Genomic DNA, 14,998 nt, shown 5'->3' with positions numbered 1-14,998 from the left:
CGGAATCGAACCTGAGACCTTTCAGTCCGCAGACCGACGCTCTATCCACTCAGCCAAACCGGTTTCGGCGATATATTCCTTTTTTTATGGTTTTATATATTGTGTGCATGTAATATAGTTTATTAAATCAGTCCTCTATGGATGCATGTTGGACTGCTTGTAATTATTTTGCTACTGGTTTTCTTCTTAACTTTTAAATTTGAAAGGATTGTAGATTCACTGGGAGTTGCACAAATATTACATAAAGCGTCTATTAAAACCACGGAATTTCCTTGCCGGTATTGCTCAGTGGTTGAGCATTGGGCCATGCAGCAAGAGGTCACTGGTTCAATTAACGGCCAGGGCGCATGCCTGGGTGGCAGGCTTGATCCCCATTGAGGGGGTTTGAGGGTGTGTGCAGGAGGCAGACAATAAATGTTTCCCTCTGATCAATGTTTCTCTCTCTCTCTTTCTCCCTCTCCTTTACTCTCTCTCTAAAATCAATACAAACATATTTAAAAACACAAAAAAAACAGCGAATTGGTGTTGACACGCCATTTTAAGACATAGACTTTATTCAATTTTCAGCAATTTTTAAAAATTGATTTCAGAGGGGAAGGGTGAAGGATAGAGGGAGAGAAACATCAATGATGGGAGAGAATCATTGATTGGCTGCCTCCTGCACACACCCTAATGGGGATGGATCCTGCAACCCGGCCATGTGTCCTTGACCAGAATCAAATCCAGGACCCACCGCAGACCGATGCTCTATCCACTGAGCCAAACTGACTAGGGCAGGACGTGTTTCTTCTGGTCAGTGTAGCATCAGTGTTCTTTTGAGTTGCTTGTGGATTTTTCACCTGCTACTCTTCTTCTTTTTCAATTATATATCATGGTCTGTGTGGTTGCATCATTGTCAGATTGATGACTGTAGATTGACAAGTAGCAGTGGTATTTAGTACCCATAATTAACCAAAGGTGAGACACTTTTCCATTGTGTTTCATGTGAAACCATTTATAGTGATATTTTTCAAATAGATTTACACACACTTTACTCTGGAATCTGTGAATACAGTGACTGTTATTTTTTATCACCAAGTTCTTTTTCTACTGAAGAATGGGAGGCGAAGGGTAGGAGAACTCAGAGGTATGTTGAATCACTGAAGTGAATATAGTGGATATATTTTGAGAGCCACTGTTGAACCTGAAGGAAGGGGGTTGGAATTGAGGAGATTTCTATCACCTAGACGAAGGGAAAATATGGGGCTGGAGGATTTAATACCGCGTATACTTGATAGGAAAGAGGAGAGAATGAAACCTCTGGTGCCAGACCCACATATAATCTGCCTCTTGGCAAAAGAGGTCCTGCTGTCAGAACTCTTGTCCTAAAACTTTGTAAAAGCCAGGTTCAAGAATATCTTTCTGTTCTCTGGGACACAGATGAATGGGCATCTCCTTTCATTATCTTCTTCCTCCAGCTTATGGATCCTTGGCTCAATTCCCAGAAGGATAACGAGCGGGAACGGGCCATGTGGTGTGCTGCACGTATTTTGGAGTTTACAGCAAAAATGGAGGACTTCAATGTGAGTGGGAGGCGGCCGTGGAGTCTGAATTATCATACCCTGTCTGGTTGCCCTTATCCCTACCTTCATCATATATATTACCCAGCCTCAGTCACTCATTCTCATCCTCATTCTCCCTGGCCCATACTATTTTCTCTTGTGGATCCCATCCTGTTCTCTCCTTTTCCCCTTCTGTCATCTTCTACTTGGTGTTTTTCTCCATCCATCAGTTTTATTTCATCCCACTTGGTTCAGTCTGATGTTATTTGTCTGAACAAGCAATGACTAAACACTCGCCTTGTGCCAGGCGCTGTGGTAGGTGCTATAGCGAATACACAGATGACCAAGATAGTTTCTGACTTCATGAACCTTACAGTCCACTGGGGAGAGAGGCATGCATAGAACAAACTTAAAGAGAAGGTGATAATGAATAGATAAAGTGAATATAGTGGGACTAAAAGATCAAAACAAACAATTACAAGTTGAGGGGGCAGGGAATGCGTCATAGAGAAGAAGGCATTGAACTAGACTTGACAGATGAGTGGGGTGTCAAGGGGCAAAGATGGGGGATAGAGTAAGGTAATTATAAAACGATGACCTCTGATGTCCTTTATGGCCACAACTCATCTATCGAATTCCATTCCCATTAACCTCACATAGTCTCACCTTTCATGTCTCTGGTATATGCATTTCCTCCTCTGAGTTCTTCCTGTGATTGCTCAGCCTAAGGCAGGGGTGGGCAAACTTTTTGACTGGAGGACCACAATGGGTTCTAAACTGGACCGGAGGGCCGGAACAAAAGCATGGATGGAGTGTTTGTGTGATCTAATATAAATTCAAAGTAAACATCATTACACAAAGGGTACGGACTTTTTTTTTTTTCAGTTTTATTCTTTTCAAATGGGCTGGATCCTGCCTGCGGGCCATAGTTTGCCCATGGCTGGCCTAAGGGAATGGCTGGGATAACTTGTGACTTCCAGCTTCCTTCCCCAGATGGCAATTGAATTCACCCGGCTGGGGCGCCTGGTAAAGCTGCTGGCCATGCGCTGCCAGGACCCAGTGGACAGCATCTGCTTCCTGTCTTCCAAGGCTGTGTATCACCTCTACTGTATCCTCTTGAAGAAAAAGCATATGAGGAGCCTGCTCTTACCCCTCCCCCTCCAACCACACACTTAGGCCTGGCCATCCCCACACACTCATCCCAAGACAGTGAGGGCCAAGAAGCTGCCTGAGTACCTCATTTCCATTGAGGAACCTACCCCCAAACATCTACAGATAATCTCTTGGGAAAAAATACCTACATAGGAAATACTTCTTTAGAATTAGTTTCTTCTTTTTTGGCTCAACCCCATCCTTTTATCTAATTCTATCTCTGCTCGGAGGCAGGCAAGATAGTTTGTTTGTCTTTTACCTCAGCTCCCACCATTTCTTATCTTAATGCCCATTCCTCTACTCCCAGCCCCAAAGGACATACATAGCCCCAAGCTGACTGAGTTCAGTAGGAGCTTTGGGCTAGAAGGTGGGAAAGGGGGAGTTTAACATGCCTTCTGAGTGTCTGAGAGGTGGGGTCGGGTGTCTCTGTTTCAGAGATGAAGAAGAAAATAGAAGGCTTGTGGATAGAAGAGGACATGAATGAAGTCTATAGTGCCAACTTGTTCTATAACAACACCTTTAAAATTGCCGAGGTGAGGGAGCAGGACCAGAGACAAAGTGAGGGAAGCCTGGGCGTCTCATTTACAGGCTGTAATAGACTCCTGGGGTGGGACTCCTACCCTGTCTCTCTTCCCATTCTGTTACTGGATGTGAACTTTTCCTTTGGGGGAAATTTTCCTATCACATGCTACTATTTGTCCCCCCTTGAGCATCAATGGTCCTGATCCTTGTCTTCCCCTGTCCCCCCAGAAGCATTTGCTTCATGCTAATGCTGCTTTGTGAGCAATGTGTAGACTCAGAGATGTCACTGAGGATCTTAGCCCCAGCCCTCCTCTCCTGGGGTTCTGCTCTGCACCCCCTGACCTCTGAGCCCCACATTGCACTTGAGTCCAGTGTTTCCTCCCTTCCATCCCCAGGACTCTGTCCCCAGGAAAGGGTCTTCTAGGAGTTAGGCAGACAGCACAAGCCTAGGACAGAAGCACAGAAGCTCCCAAGAGAAGCCCTCCCTCACCAGGAGGAATGGCACAGGCTGTCTCGGGCAGGGGGAGCCCTGCATCCAGACTCATCGCACCATGTGATCCCACCCTGTTGCAGGCCTTTGCAGAGTACTTCACCCAGAGGCAGCTCACCAACCTGGTGCTGACATCCATGGAGGAGCTGACGGGCAGCAGGGCTAACGTGTCTCTGGCTGCAGCCCAGTTGATGAGCGCTGTCATGAAACAGCGGGGCTCAGATTTGATAAAGGTAGTATGGTGCTGGGTGGGAGCTCTGGCCTGAATGTCAGGAGCACTGGCTCATGTCCTGGCTCTGTTACCAAGCAGCCAAAGGGCTGTAGCCAAGTCCCTCTCCTCTACTGGCTTTAATTCATTCACTTCTAAAATGTAGTCTTGCACTACATTTCCTCTGTGGTCCCACTGAGCTCCGACATTTGTAATCCTGAGCTTGTAACTGCAGTGCCTCCTATCTGGGCGGCCGATTCCTCAGTAATGACAGCCATGTGCAGGGGTGTAGGCATTGTTGGGGGACTCACCCCAACCTGCTGGGGTGTCTGGAGCTTAGACTTCTGTGAAGGGGTAAGGCTGTGGATTGGAAACAAGGAAGTTCACAGAATGACTGACCTATGCATAAATGTTCTTTTAAGCTAGCATAAATATGGGAAGGCCTAGCATTTAGAAATCTGTTCCTCACATCACTAAGAAAAAAACAACTTTAAAATCGGGTCACATAGTACTGAGTGGCCATCATCCCCTGTCATGGGCTGTCCACCCCCTTCTCTCTATGAATCCCCAGACACCGGTTGCCTTCACTCATTTATGTGACTGCCGTGGCCTAGGTACCAGAAATGGGCGGGCACCATGACAGTCCTTGAGATATTACAATGAAAAGGACTTCCCAGAGGTCCATAGTTTAGAGCTCTGAGCACCAGATGAGAACCCTGTGGTCTTTCCACATCCAGTGCCACTGTCCCTGCAGTTTCAGGACTGGAAGTTGACCTTAGCTGGGGGGAAAGGCCTGAGTGCCTCCAGGGCTTTGGCTTTCTTTCTGGAGGGTCTTCTGTCTCCTGAGCAACCTCAGACCACCTCTCTGGACATTGGGGCTCTGGACAGGCATTTGCTCTAGTGGGCCTGGCCCGAGCTCCCTTTTTGGGCCCTGCTGCTCTGGCCTTTGGCACCCCGCAACTCTTCCTTGAGAAGAGAGTCAGGGACAGGATTGCAACTATGCCTCTTGAGTTTGAGGACTCAGTAGAGAGGGAGGAGGAAGGAAGGAAGTAAAGAAGGACTGACGGGGTGTTCTGGCTCTCCCCTGCAGGTGGAGGAAATTGTGGCGGGCATCCTGGAAAGGCTCAAATTGCAGCTGGATCCCAACACAAAGGAGGAGACCCTTCGGGCCCTGTGCTTGCTGGCAGGCAACAGCACCCACAGCGTTGTGCCCCTGCTGCTCAACAGGCCCCTCCCTTGGGATAGGTACCTCTCCCACACCCAGGAGCACACTCCATCCCAGTAAACCCTCCCCTGCTCCAAGCCAAGCCCATGTTAAAAATCACTGCACAACGATGCATTCTTCTTGATGCCAATCAAACTTCATATTCTTTGGCCAAGTCCTCTTGGGCCTCACTCCCTCTAGAACCGGAGAACTGGCCTTTCATAGGCTCAAGACCAGATTGGTACTAGAATATGATTACCAGGGCCCATGACATAGCTGTCCCTGGCTCCTGCAGAACCATTCTGGCCGTGTGGAAGGTGTTCGGCACCGAGCGAGAGACCACAATCAACGTCCTGCAGCTGCTGATAGGCATCCTGGAAAACCACTCCACAGAGGGCACGACGGAGCAAGCCCTGCAGCCCGTGGAGGTCAGCATGGGGAGGGCGGGCGGGGGGCGGAGGACTTATGTCTGGGACTTGCGTGGAGAGGCGAAGATTAAAGGGCACCTGTCAGGTGCGAGCAGTTGTTAGGGAGCAGTGAAGAGGAGACTGTTAACACTGGACTCATGAATACTGCACATACGTTTAGTACTTTAACTTTGTACATCCAAGAACTGCATGATGTAGAAAGTGCAGGAATCAATCCCATTTCATAGACAAGGAAACTGATGTTCAGTGTTAATCAGCTTTTCTATCTCCTGAGTTTGTGTCTGGCGCCCATATTTCTGGGGCCTGGCCAGGGGCATGCGGTGCTGGGGCAGAGGATGAAGTTTGGTTGTCTGAAATTGGGTGGCCCAATTTATTTTCTGCTGAAAAATTAGAGTTGGTTCCCTTTTTGTTTTTAATGTTTGTCAATAAAGAGAGAGCAGATTACATGTGTGTGGCCCCTCATTTCCCCAGGATTGAGCTGTGGGCATTCAGTCTTTGAGTGCTTCTTAGAAACCTCAGTCAGAGTGCACTGTGACCTATGGGCAGTGACAGGGAGGGGCAGTGTGTGGGATTGTGGGACCATTTCTGTCTTTACCAGACCTAGTCAATTCTGCTTCCTCCTTTCCACGTGTCCTCCCCAGGCGGCGTGTGCCTTGTGTGAGATGCTATCCGGGACTCTGTGCCGGGAGGCCATCCTGGAACTCTACCCCCGGCTATTGCTGGCTGTGCTATGTCATCTCTTCTGGGTGATTGAACAAAATACCCCCCAGAAGGTGGTGGTCTACAGGAAGGATGGGGGCTTAGGCAAGGCCTTTGACTCCAGTAGGTAAGCCTAACCCTGGTGTGATGGAGAAATGAGACTAGTCAACTCCAGAGGGCCCTGGACAACTGGATGCCAATCCCCTAGGGAAGCTGAAGAAGAGACTGACAGCAGCACAGAGCTGGAATGTCGGTGTGGGTGCCCCAACATCACGTGCTGGAATGTTCTCACGTGTTTTGAAGTTTCTCGTTATCCTTTTCCTTGCATGCACTCCTCTGCTTCACCCAGCGGTTCAGGTCTCTGTTCATGACTCGGCCCATGAAAGATTCAATTCTCTCCATGCAGCTGTGGCCATTCGAATCTGGATCACCTCTGGCTTAGCTTTGTCACTAACTGCGCCATCTCATGGAAGTTACTACTGCAGTTTAGGGTGTTGAACTCCTAAGTAAGCGGTTGTCAGACCTTTTTAAAAAACCTCAGGGTATTCTATTCAAGTGAAATCTTACAGTAAAAAAATAAAACCAGTAACCAGAGACATTCTGGTTAGGTGGGTGTGGAGGTGAAGAGGTATCCTAACCCTGCTACACTCTGGAGAGCTGAATTTGAAAGCTGTGGCACTAGCACATCTCTATAGTCTCTTTTACAAGACTCTGTGGTTGGATGAGCACCAAGGTTGAAGGGGTGAGCAGACACAATTGGAGATGGGTTTCAGAGAGCCATGGGTTTTCATCAGCTGGAAAGCAGGATCCAGCTATGCACCAGATCCAGATTAGAGAACTGTCTCCTGGCTTGCCAGGACAAGGATGCAAACTAGGGCATAACACCTTGTCCATCCTTCTGTTCCTTTCTTTTCACAAACCTCGTGACGACGGGCCTTCAGTTGTGCCCTGGAGGTGGTGAAGCTTGTGTTGTTCGCAGCCGCATATGATGGAGTGGTGGTCTATGCAGATGAGCATAAGTGCTGGGATCATCTGTCCTCCTCTAAATTTTACTACATAGGCATCATGGACCTGACAAGGTGGGACCATTTCCCCAGCATGCCCTATACCACTCTAGCCCCCAATCCCAATTTTCAAATACAGCAGACTTTAACCCTCCCTTGCTCATCTCCCAGACCTCAGCCTTCACATTTTCCCTGTTCTGTGCATACTGTTCCCTTGCCACCTCCCCTCCACCACTGCCCACTCCCCACCCAGCAACTCTTGGCTTCCTCTGCCCCACCCCAGTGGCATTGTGAAGAACTGTGAAGTAGTCATGCTGCACCGAATTATGAAGCTTGCCAAGACCTTCCTTGACAGCGGAGATAATCATCGGAAGATCTTGGCCAGGGCCGTCTATGCACAGGTGAAAGCCTGGAGGGAGGACCACAGCCCTAGCCATTCATTTCCTGTAGCTGAGGAACATTTAACAGAAATGTTAAATAACTTGCCCCAGAAAGTGGAAAGAATAGAATTGAGTGGGATTGCTTCCCTGCCACTTCAGAGCCTGGTTTAAAAAAGACAGGTGAAGCCCTAACCAGTTTGTCTCAATGGATAGAGCGTTGGCCTGTGGACTAAAGGGTTCCCTGTTCGATTCCAATCAAGGGCATGTACCTTGGTTGCGGGCACATCCCCAGTAGGGCATGTGAAGGAGGTAGCTGATCAATGTTTCTCTCTCATCGATATTTCTAACTCTTCATCCCTCACCCTTCCTCTCTGTAAAAAATCAATAAAATATATTTTTTAAAAAATAAAAAAGGCAGGGAAAGCCTGGGGAGGGGATCAGCGGCATTAGTCCTCCCAGAATGATTTTAGGATCCCAGGATCTGGCCCAAAATGCTAACGTTATCAGCGCTATCCACCATTGCCGTAGACTCTACCCCATGTGCATAGATCTACTGCTCTCAACTGGTCACAGTTCTTACCTGAGTATGTGGCCTGAGGGGAGCTAGGGAAGCACCAGGTACCCATGACCTTTTCTCCATCCATGGTTATAGTCACCTTGTTTCCACAGCTCCTCTGGCATCAATCAGTGGCTCAGACTCTGGGACAAGACTTTGTGGGCAATCTAATGAAGTGGACCAAGGAGCCCAACCTCATCATGAAAGAAATTGGACTCCGTGGAATCAGTAACCTGGCACTGCATGAAAGTCAAGTAAAAGTGGGGGGGCCCAATGGGAATCAAATGTTAGTCTCTGGACCACTTAATTTATTTCCCTTGGGGTCTCTTAATTACTCAGAGCTTAGTAAATTTCCCAACCCCTCATCCTAGGGCAGTACAACATCCAGTTTATAGACTTACATAGCCTGGCCATCTGGCCTCCCAAACACCCTGAGCACCAGCCTTCCACTTCCTCTGCACATCCAGCCCCTAGATTCCCTACGTCTGTTTCTTTTAGGCACCACTTGTTTTCTCAAAACCCTATCCCTAAAGTGTTGCATGATGCCCAGGTGGAAAGTGATCTCTGCCTTCTTTCAAACAGTCAGAGTCTGTGAAGAACGTGTTTCCATCCTTGCGAGACTTCCTAAAGAGTGAGGCACGAGTGACAGTTCAGGCAGTGAAGGCCCTACGGAACATCGTTGTACATGGGTATGGAGAAGAGGTCAAGGTGATGTTCTGCAGCATCTCCAAGCATCTGCGTCCACTCATCAATGATGTATGGGCCTAAGTCCCTAGGATTAGTTGGGAACAGTATGGGCTGGGGCTGAAGGTGAACCCTGGAAGCTGAATTTAGGGCCCTGGGGCAGAGCTATGGGACTTGGTGGAAGGCTAAAATCACTGAGGGGCAGAAAAAAGGAGACTTGGCTACTTGAAGCAGTGCATTAGACAGGTGCAAAATTCATTCCCTATTCCATACAGATGTAGCACTCATCCACTTACTCTCTTACCACAACTTTCCTGAAGGAGCCACTGAAGGGGAAAATGTGACATACTGATGTAAAATTGGTTCTGACTCCAACGATCTTCTCCTGCAAACTTAAAGAGTGGGGGAAGAACTCATAACTTCTACCCTCCTTCCCAACAGCACAGGGACCCTAGAATGCTAGGAGCCTTGTTACAATACCCAAAGGATCAGAAATCTGAACTTCCCAGGCCAGTAACAGCCCACTCCATGTCTCAGCCTCTTTACAGATCAGAGCCATTTTGAGTTGAAGGGACTTCACATTTGAGTGTATGCTTACTTAACAGTATTCCTGTTCTGGGATCTATCAATTTTTAATATTTGAACCTTGGATTTCAATTATTTTTGTATCGGCCTCATAATCTCGAAGAGCCTGGACACTCACTCCATGATTCATCCATTTTTCAGTTACTTTTAAAACCCAACATGTATATTTGGCTTGACAAAGCCTAAAAATAATCTTTACCCTTCATCCAAACAATATAAGAACCTTCGAAGCTTGATTACACCGCCCCCGTTTTATTAATTAATATTGTCTAGTAGTTTAGTTTCACATTCTTTTAAAATCCCCAAATGTGGTCTTTAACATAATCACCACCATTGGTGTTATGTTATACAGTCAATACTCATTTAGATTTTCCCATATGTTGCTTACACATTTCTTCATTTACCTTTCCTTCTTATAGCTCTCTCCTCCCTTCTAGATTCATTTTCTTCTTTTTTCTTTGTGGCTTCATCAGTGAGGGGCTGTTAATAGCAAATGTTTTCAGTCCGGGTCTGAAAATGTCTTTATTTTGTCTCACATTTGTCTTTAGTTTTTAACAGTTTAGGATGTGTTGGCATGAATTTCTTGAGATTTAGCCTGAATTTTTGGAAATCTCTATGTTTATGTCTTTTACCATACTTTAAAAGTTTGTAGCCATTATTTCTCCAAAACATTTTCGGCACATTCGTGTTCCTCTCCTTTTAGAAATCTGATGACAGATATGTTGGACCTTTTCCTCTTGTCCCTCGGTCCCAAGATTCAGTTCATTTTCAATAATTTTTCTCTTTTTTGTTCAGATTGGAAAATTTTTATTGATCTGTCTTCAAGTTCACTGTGTCTTTCCTCTGACACCTGTGTTTTGCTAATTTGTATTTATCAGTTTAAATATTTCCCATTTTTTTTATCTTGTCTTCTTCTTTGCTGAGGTTTTTATTTCTGAATTGATTACAAGGTTATTCAGTGTTGTTTTTGGAGTATTTTGTATCATAACTCCTTGAAGGTTTACATCAGATAATTCCAACATTTGTTTCATCTTAACTGGTATCCGTTTCATCTTAACTGTTTCATCTCAATTGGCTTTTCCCATGTGAGTCAAGATTTTCTGGGCTCTTCATATACAGAGTGATTTTTTTTTAATCTTCACCTGAGGATAATTTTTCTATTGATTTTTTTTATAAAAGAGAGTGGAAGGGGGAGAGAGGAGAAAGAGAGAGAGAGAGAGAGAAACATGGATATGAGAAAGACACGTAGATTGGTTGCCTCCTGCTCCTGCAGAGGACCGAACCTGTAATGGAGGTACATGCCCTTGACCAGGAATTGATCCTGTGACCCTTTGGTCCACAGGCTGATGCTCTAATCATTGAGAAAAACTGGCCAGAGTGATTTTTGATCGTATCTTTATAAATATTAAGTTATGTGACTCTGAGTCTCATTGAAATCCTATGGAGGATGTTTATAGTTTTGCTTTAGAAGGCAACTGGCCTATTTAACTTCAGGCTGCAAGTTCTGACTAGCCTTCTGTGTGCACAGTGTGATTTCCATGTCAGTCTGAATTGCCAGCCATTGCCCCCTTGAATGTTCACTTTCCCTAGGTCCTCCCTCTCTGTGACCTCCCTGATTTTACAGTTCCCTGGGGTTCCCCGGCCACAAAGCTGAGGCTTTAGTTAGCCTGCAATGCCAGGGACTTCTGTGACTGTGCCTATGTTTGGGCCAAGTGGCATGAAGGCAGAGAGAGGAAATAAAGAAATGGGGGGTTGCCCATCCTCTTGGGGCCTCAGCTCCTTCAAAAGGAAAGTAAGGTTTCCCTCCCTCAGAGTGTTGCCTCCTATAGGTTCCCCCAGGTTTGTGTGGGGGCTGTGGCATGAGAGAACAGTAGGAGAAAAAGAACTGAGGGGTTTCCCCTCTCTTTGAGCAGTGTGAGTTCCCTTTCTGGCTCTTTGAGATTAACTAGACGACTTCTCTTGGAGCATTCTGTCAGCCTATGGTGTTTCCTTCCCAGTTTCTGGTTGCCTTCTGGGCAGGTTGGGAAGACCAATCGACAGGAAAAGCCAGGCCCCTAGGTCATAGAAACCAGTGATATCCCTCTACCCCATGGGCGCTGGAGTGTCAGCAGCCTCTTTATCTTTGGCCCTGGGAATTTCCCTTTCTTGAAATTGTAATTATTTAAATATTTCTTAGTATATTTTCTTTTGCATTTTAAGATGTCTATAATGGGAAGGTTCTCAGGTTATCTTCCATATTGCTGGAGTGGGAAGTCAAGATTTATTGTCTAACTGAAAAATAGTAAATGGCCATTATATACACAATGGCAACCTAGAAACTGAAAGGCAAGGGCTGTGAAATTTGGGTTCTAGGTGCTCCTTTAACATTGACCTAGTCATATACATTTACTTGGTTAAGACTCTGTAGTTTTCGCTCCCAGTCAAGATGGCAGCATCGGTAAACACTGTACTCCCCTTTTCCCATGACCACAACAACTAAACTTCCGAGCAACCATCATTGATACCTGCCTGAACTCTAGCTGAACAAAAGCCCTATAGCTAAGGATATACAGAAGAAGCCACATCAAGGCTAGTAGGAGGGGCAGAGGCCTGGAATGAGCTGGTCCCACACCCACATGTACTGGTTAAAATTGGGAGAGAGATCTCAGCTGTGAAGTCTCCCAGTGTGGAGTAGGAGTCCCAGCCCCACACCAGGCTCTCCAGTTCCAGTGCTGGCAAGAGAAGTCCCTAACTTCTGACTAAGAAAAACAGTAGAGATGGTGGCTCAGTGAGGCGGGGGTTAGGGGGTTGGCAGGTGGAGGGGGTGAGGCTCCTGGAATCCCAAGCATTCCTCTTAAAGGGCTTTTGCATGGAATTACTCGCTGATGCGTTTACTTGCTCTGATCTCCAGCCCTGGGGCAGTACCTCAAAGGATGCCAGAGGTAGAACTGACTTATCTGGCTTCAAGGAAAGGCTGGAAGGGCAGCTGTCTCCCAGAGGAAGTGCTAGCAGAAGCTACTGTTCCTTTGCTAAGCCCTCCCCATGCATGTATAGGCAAGCATCAAATCTGAGTCTCCACTAACCTCGATAACACTGTTCCATACAAAAAGCTTGTCTTGGCATATGCCAATATTCCTAGAAATATCTCAAAGGTTCACAAACCCCAAAAAAGCAGCATCTGGCCCTGGCATGCCTTGCCCCACTTCCCAAGCAGCTCCAAGCCTGGCACTAGCAGCATCTGGCCTCAGTTTGCATCTTAGCCTCTCCCCGGCACCTCCCAGTCCACCACAAGCGGCAAACTTTGTAACTAATACAAGGTGGCCCCAGGCAGGTCACAAGCCACAGATAACCTTCACCTGCACCTCTCAATAGGCCCCAGAACCAACACGCCCAGTAGTCAGATGCAGACTACACCAGAGCAGCACCCAACTCCATCCATAATGACACACTCAAAGGGCAGACTCACATGGTACCAGAGTCCTGCTAAAGCAAATTCTGCTCTGTAGGTTCACTCCTGCACAATAGCTCCTCCACTGGAGTCATGACCAGTCCTCACACCCAATCTGCCTGAAGGTCAATCTCTGCCATTGATGTGCCAACAGCAATCAAGGCTCAACTACAATAAGAAGGCACACAAACATACAGAAGGGACATACCTAGAGCACCCAGCTCAGGTGAACAGGGAGACTGTGTCACTGGGCCCCATAGGACACCTACTACATAAGACGACTCTACCAGAGTGAGGGATGTAGCAGCTCTCCCTAATACATAGAAATAAACACAAGGAGACAGCCAAAATAAGGAGACAAAGAATCATGTTCCAATGAAAGAACAGAACAAAATTCCAGAAAAGTTACTAAATAAAATGGAGACAAGCAATCTACCAGATGCAGAATTCCAAACACAGGTTATTAGGATGCTAAATGGTCTCAGTGAGAACTTTAATGCAGAAGAAATCTAAAATCAAAGGTAGAGCCTGACCCCCATGACTCAGTGGTTGAGCATTGACCTATGAACTAGGAGGTCACAGTTCAATTACTGGTCAGGGCACATGCCCCATTTGTGAGCTCCATCCCCATTGGGGGACATTCAGGAGGCAGCCAATCAATGATTGTCTCTGACATTGATGTTTCTATCTTTCTCCCCCTCTTCCTTTCTCTCTGAAATCAATAAAAATATATTTTCAAAAACCATGAAGATAGAAAATATAAAAAAAGAACTATTTGGAAATGAACATACAATAACAAAGAAATACATTAGAGCCCTGACTGGTGTTGCTCAGTTGATTGGATGGTGTCCTGTACACCTAAAGGTTGTAGGTTCAATTCCTACTCAGGGCACATGCCCGGTTTGCAGGATTGATACCCGGTAGAGAGCATGCAGGAGGCAGCCAATCAATGCCTCGCTCTCACATGAATGCTTCTCTCTCCCTCTCCCTTCCTCTCTGTCTAAAAATAAATTTAAAAATCTTTGAAAAATAAAGAAATACATTAGAAGTAGTTAGCAGTAGATTGAATGAAGTAGTGGATCAAATCAGTGATTTCGCAGATAAGGGAGCAGACCACACCCCCTCAACACAGCAAAAAGAAAAAAGAATCCACAGAAAGTTGAGGATAGTTTAAGGGGCCTCTGTGATATCAAGTGTACCAACCTTTGTATCATTCAGGTACTAGAAGAAAGAGAGCAAAGAATTGAAAATCTATTTGAAAAAACCAGAAAACTTCCCTGACCTAGGAAGGAAACAGACATACAAGTCCTGAAAATGCAGAGAGGCCCAAATAAGATGAACCCAAAGAAGCCCACACCAAAATACATAATTAAAATGCAAAAGATTAAAAATGGAGAACCTTTAAAAAAAGAGAAGCATTGGTGAGAGAGAGAGAGAGAGAGAGAGAGAGAGAGAGAGAGAGAGAAGGGAGAGAGGGAAAAACCGTTTTGTTGTTCCCCTTCTTCATGGATTCATTGGTTGGTTCTTGTAGGTGCCCTGACTAGAGATCAATCCACAACCTTGCCATAGTCAGCAACACTCTATCCAACTGGGCTACCCAGTCAGGGCCAAAGAGAGAATCTCCATACTCTTTTCCACTCCCATGCACCAATCTACATTCCCACCAACAGTGCGTGAAAATTCTTTTTTCTCCATGCCAATAATTGTTACTTATTGATGATAGTCATTCTGACTGTGTGAGGTGATATTTCAGTGTGGTTTTAATTTGCATTTCCCTGATGATTAGTGACGAGCATTTTTTCATGTCTATTTTCCATCTGTATGCCCTCTTTGGAGAAGTGTTTAAATCAGTTTTCCCCCCTGGTGTTGAGCTGTATAAATTCTTTATAAATTTTGTATATTAACCCTTTATCAGAATATGTTAACCCATTGGCGAACATGTTCTCCTATTCAGTAGGTTGTCTTTTTAAAAAATATTTTCTTATTGATTTAAGAGTGGAAGCAAGAGGGAGAGAGAAATAGAAACATCAGTGATGAGAGAGTCATTGTTAAGCTGCCTCCTGCATGTCTACATGCCTGCAACCCACGCATGTGCCCTGAATGGGAATCGAACTATGA

At 45.9% G+C, this 14,998-nt stretch overlaps 1 protein-coding gene across 1 annotated transcript in view; it reads left to right on the top strand.

The window, feature by feature from the left end:
- The window catches only part of LOC308513844 (maestro heat-like repeat-containing protein family member 1), a gene marked incomplete at both ends in the record, with an annotated part of 66,177 nt that overhangs the window by 35,813 nt on the left and 15,366 nt on the right, over positions 1 to 14,998 (top strand). The window contains 11 exons of the mRNA XM_081083945.1: positions 1,458 to 1,562; positions 2,535 to 2,670; positions 3,129 to 3,226; positions 3,789 to 3,938; positions 5,004 to 5,158; positions 5,413 to 5,545; positions 6,187 to 6,371; positions 7,186 to 7,323; positions 7,532 to 7,649; positions 8,298 to 8,438; positions 8,767 to 8,940. Of these exons, the coding sequence (XP_080940071.1) occupies positions 1,458 to 1,562; positions 2,535 to 2,670; positions 3,129 to 3,226; positions 3,789 to 3,938; positions 5,004 to 5,158; positions 5,413 to 5,545; positions 6,187 to 6,371; positions 7,186 to 7,323; positions 7,532 to 7,649; positions 8,298 to 8,438; positions 8,767 to 8,940 (1,533 nt within the window). The remainder of the gene's footprint in view (positions 1 to 1,457; positions 1,563 to 2,534; positions 2,671 to 3,128; positions 3,227 to 3,788; positions 3,939 to 5,003; positions 5,159 to 5,412; positions 5,546 to 6,186; positions 6,372 to 7,185; positions 7,324 to 7,531; positions 7,650 to 8,297; positions 8,439 to 8,766; positions 8,941 to 14,998) is intronic.

The sequence above is a fragment of the Myotis nattereri genome (assembly GCF_964212035.1).
Source record: "Myotis nattereri genome assembly, chromosome: 2".
NCBI lineage: Eukaryota > Metazoa > Chordata > Mammalia > Chiroptera > Vespertilionidae > Myotis > Myotis nattereri.
The sequence above is the reverse complement of the archived record's forward strand: the minus strand, read 5'-3'. Positions and strand labels throughout refer to the sequence as shown.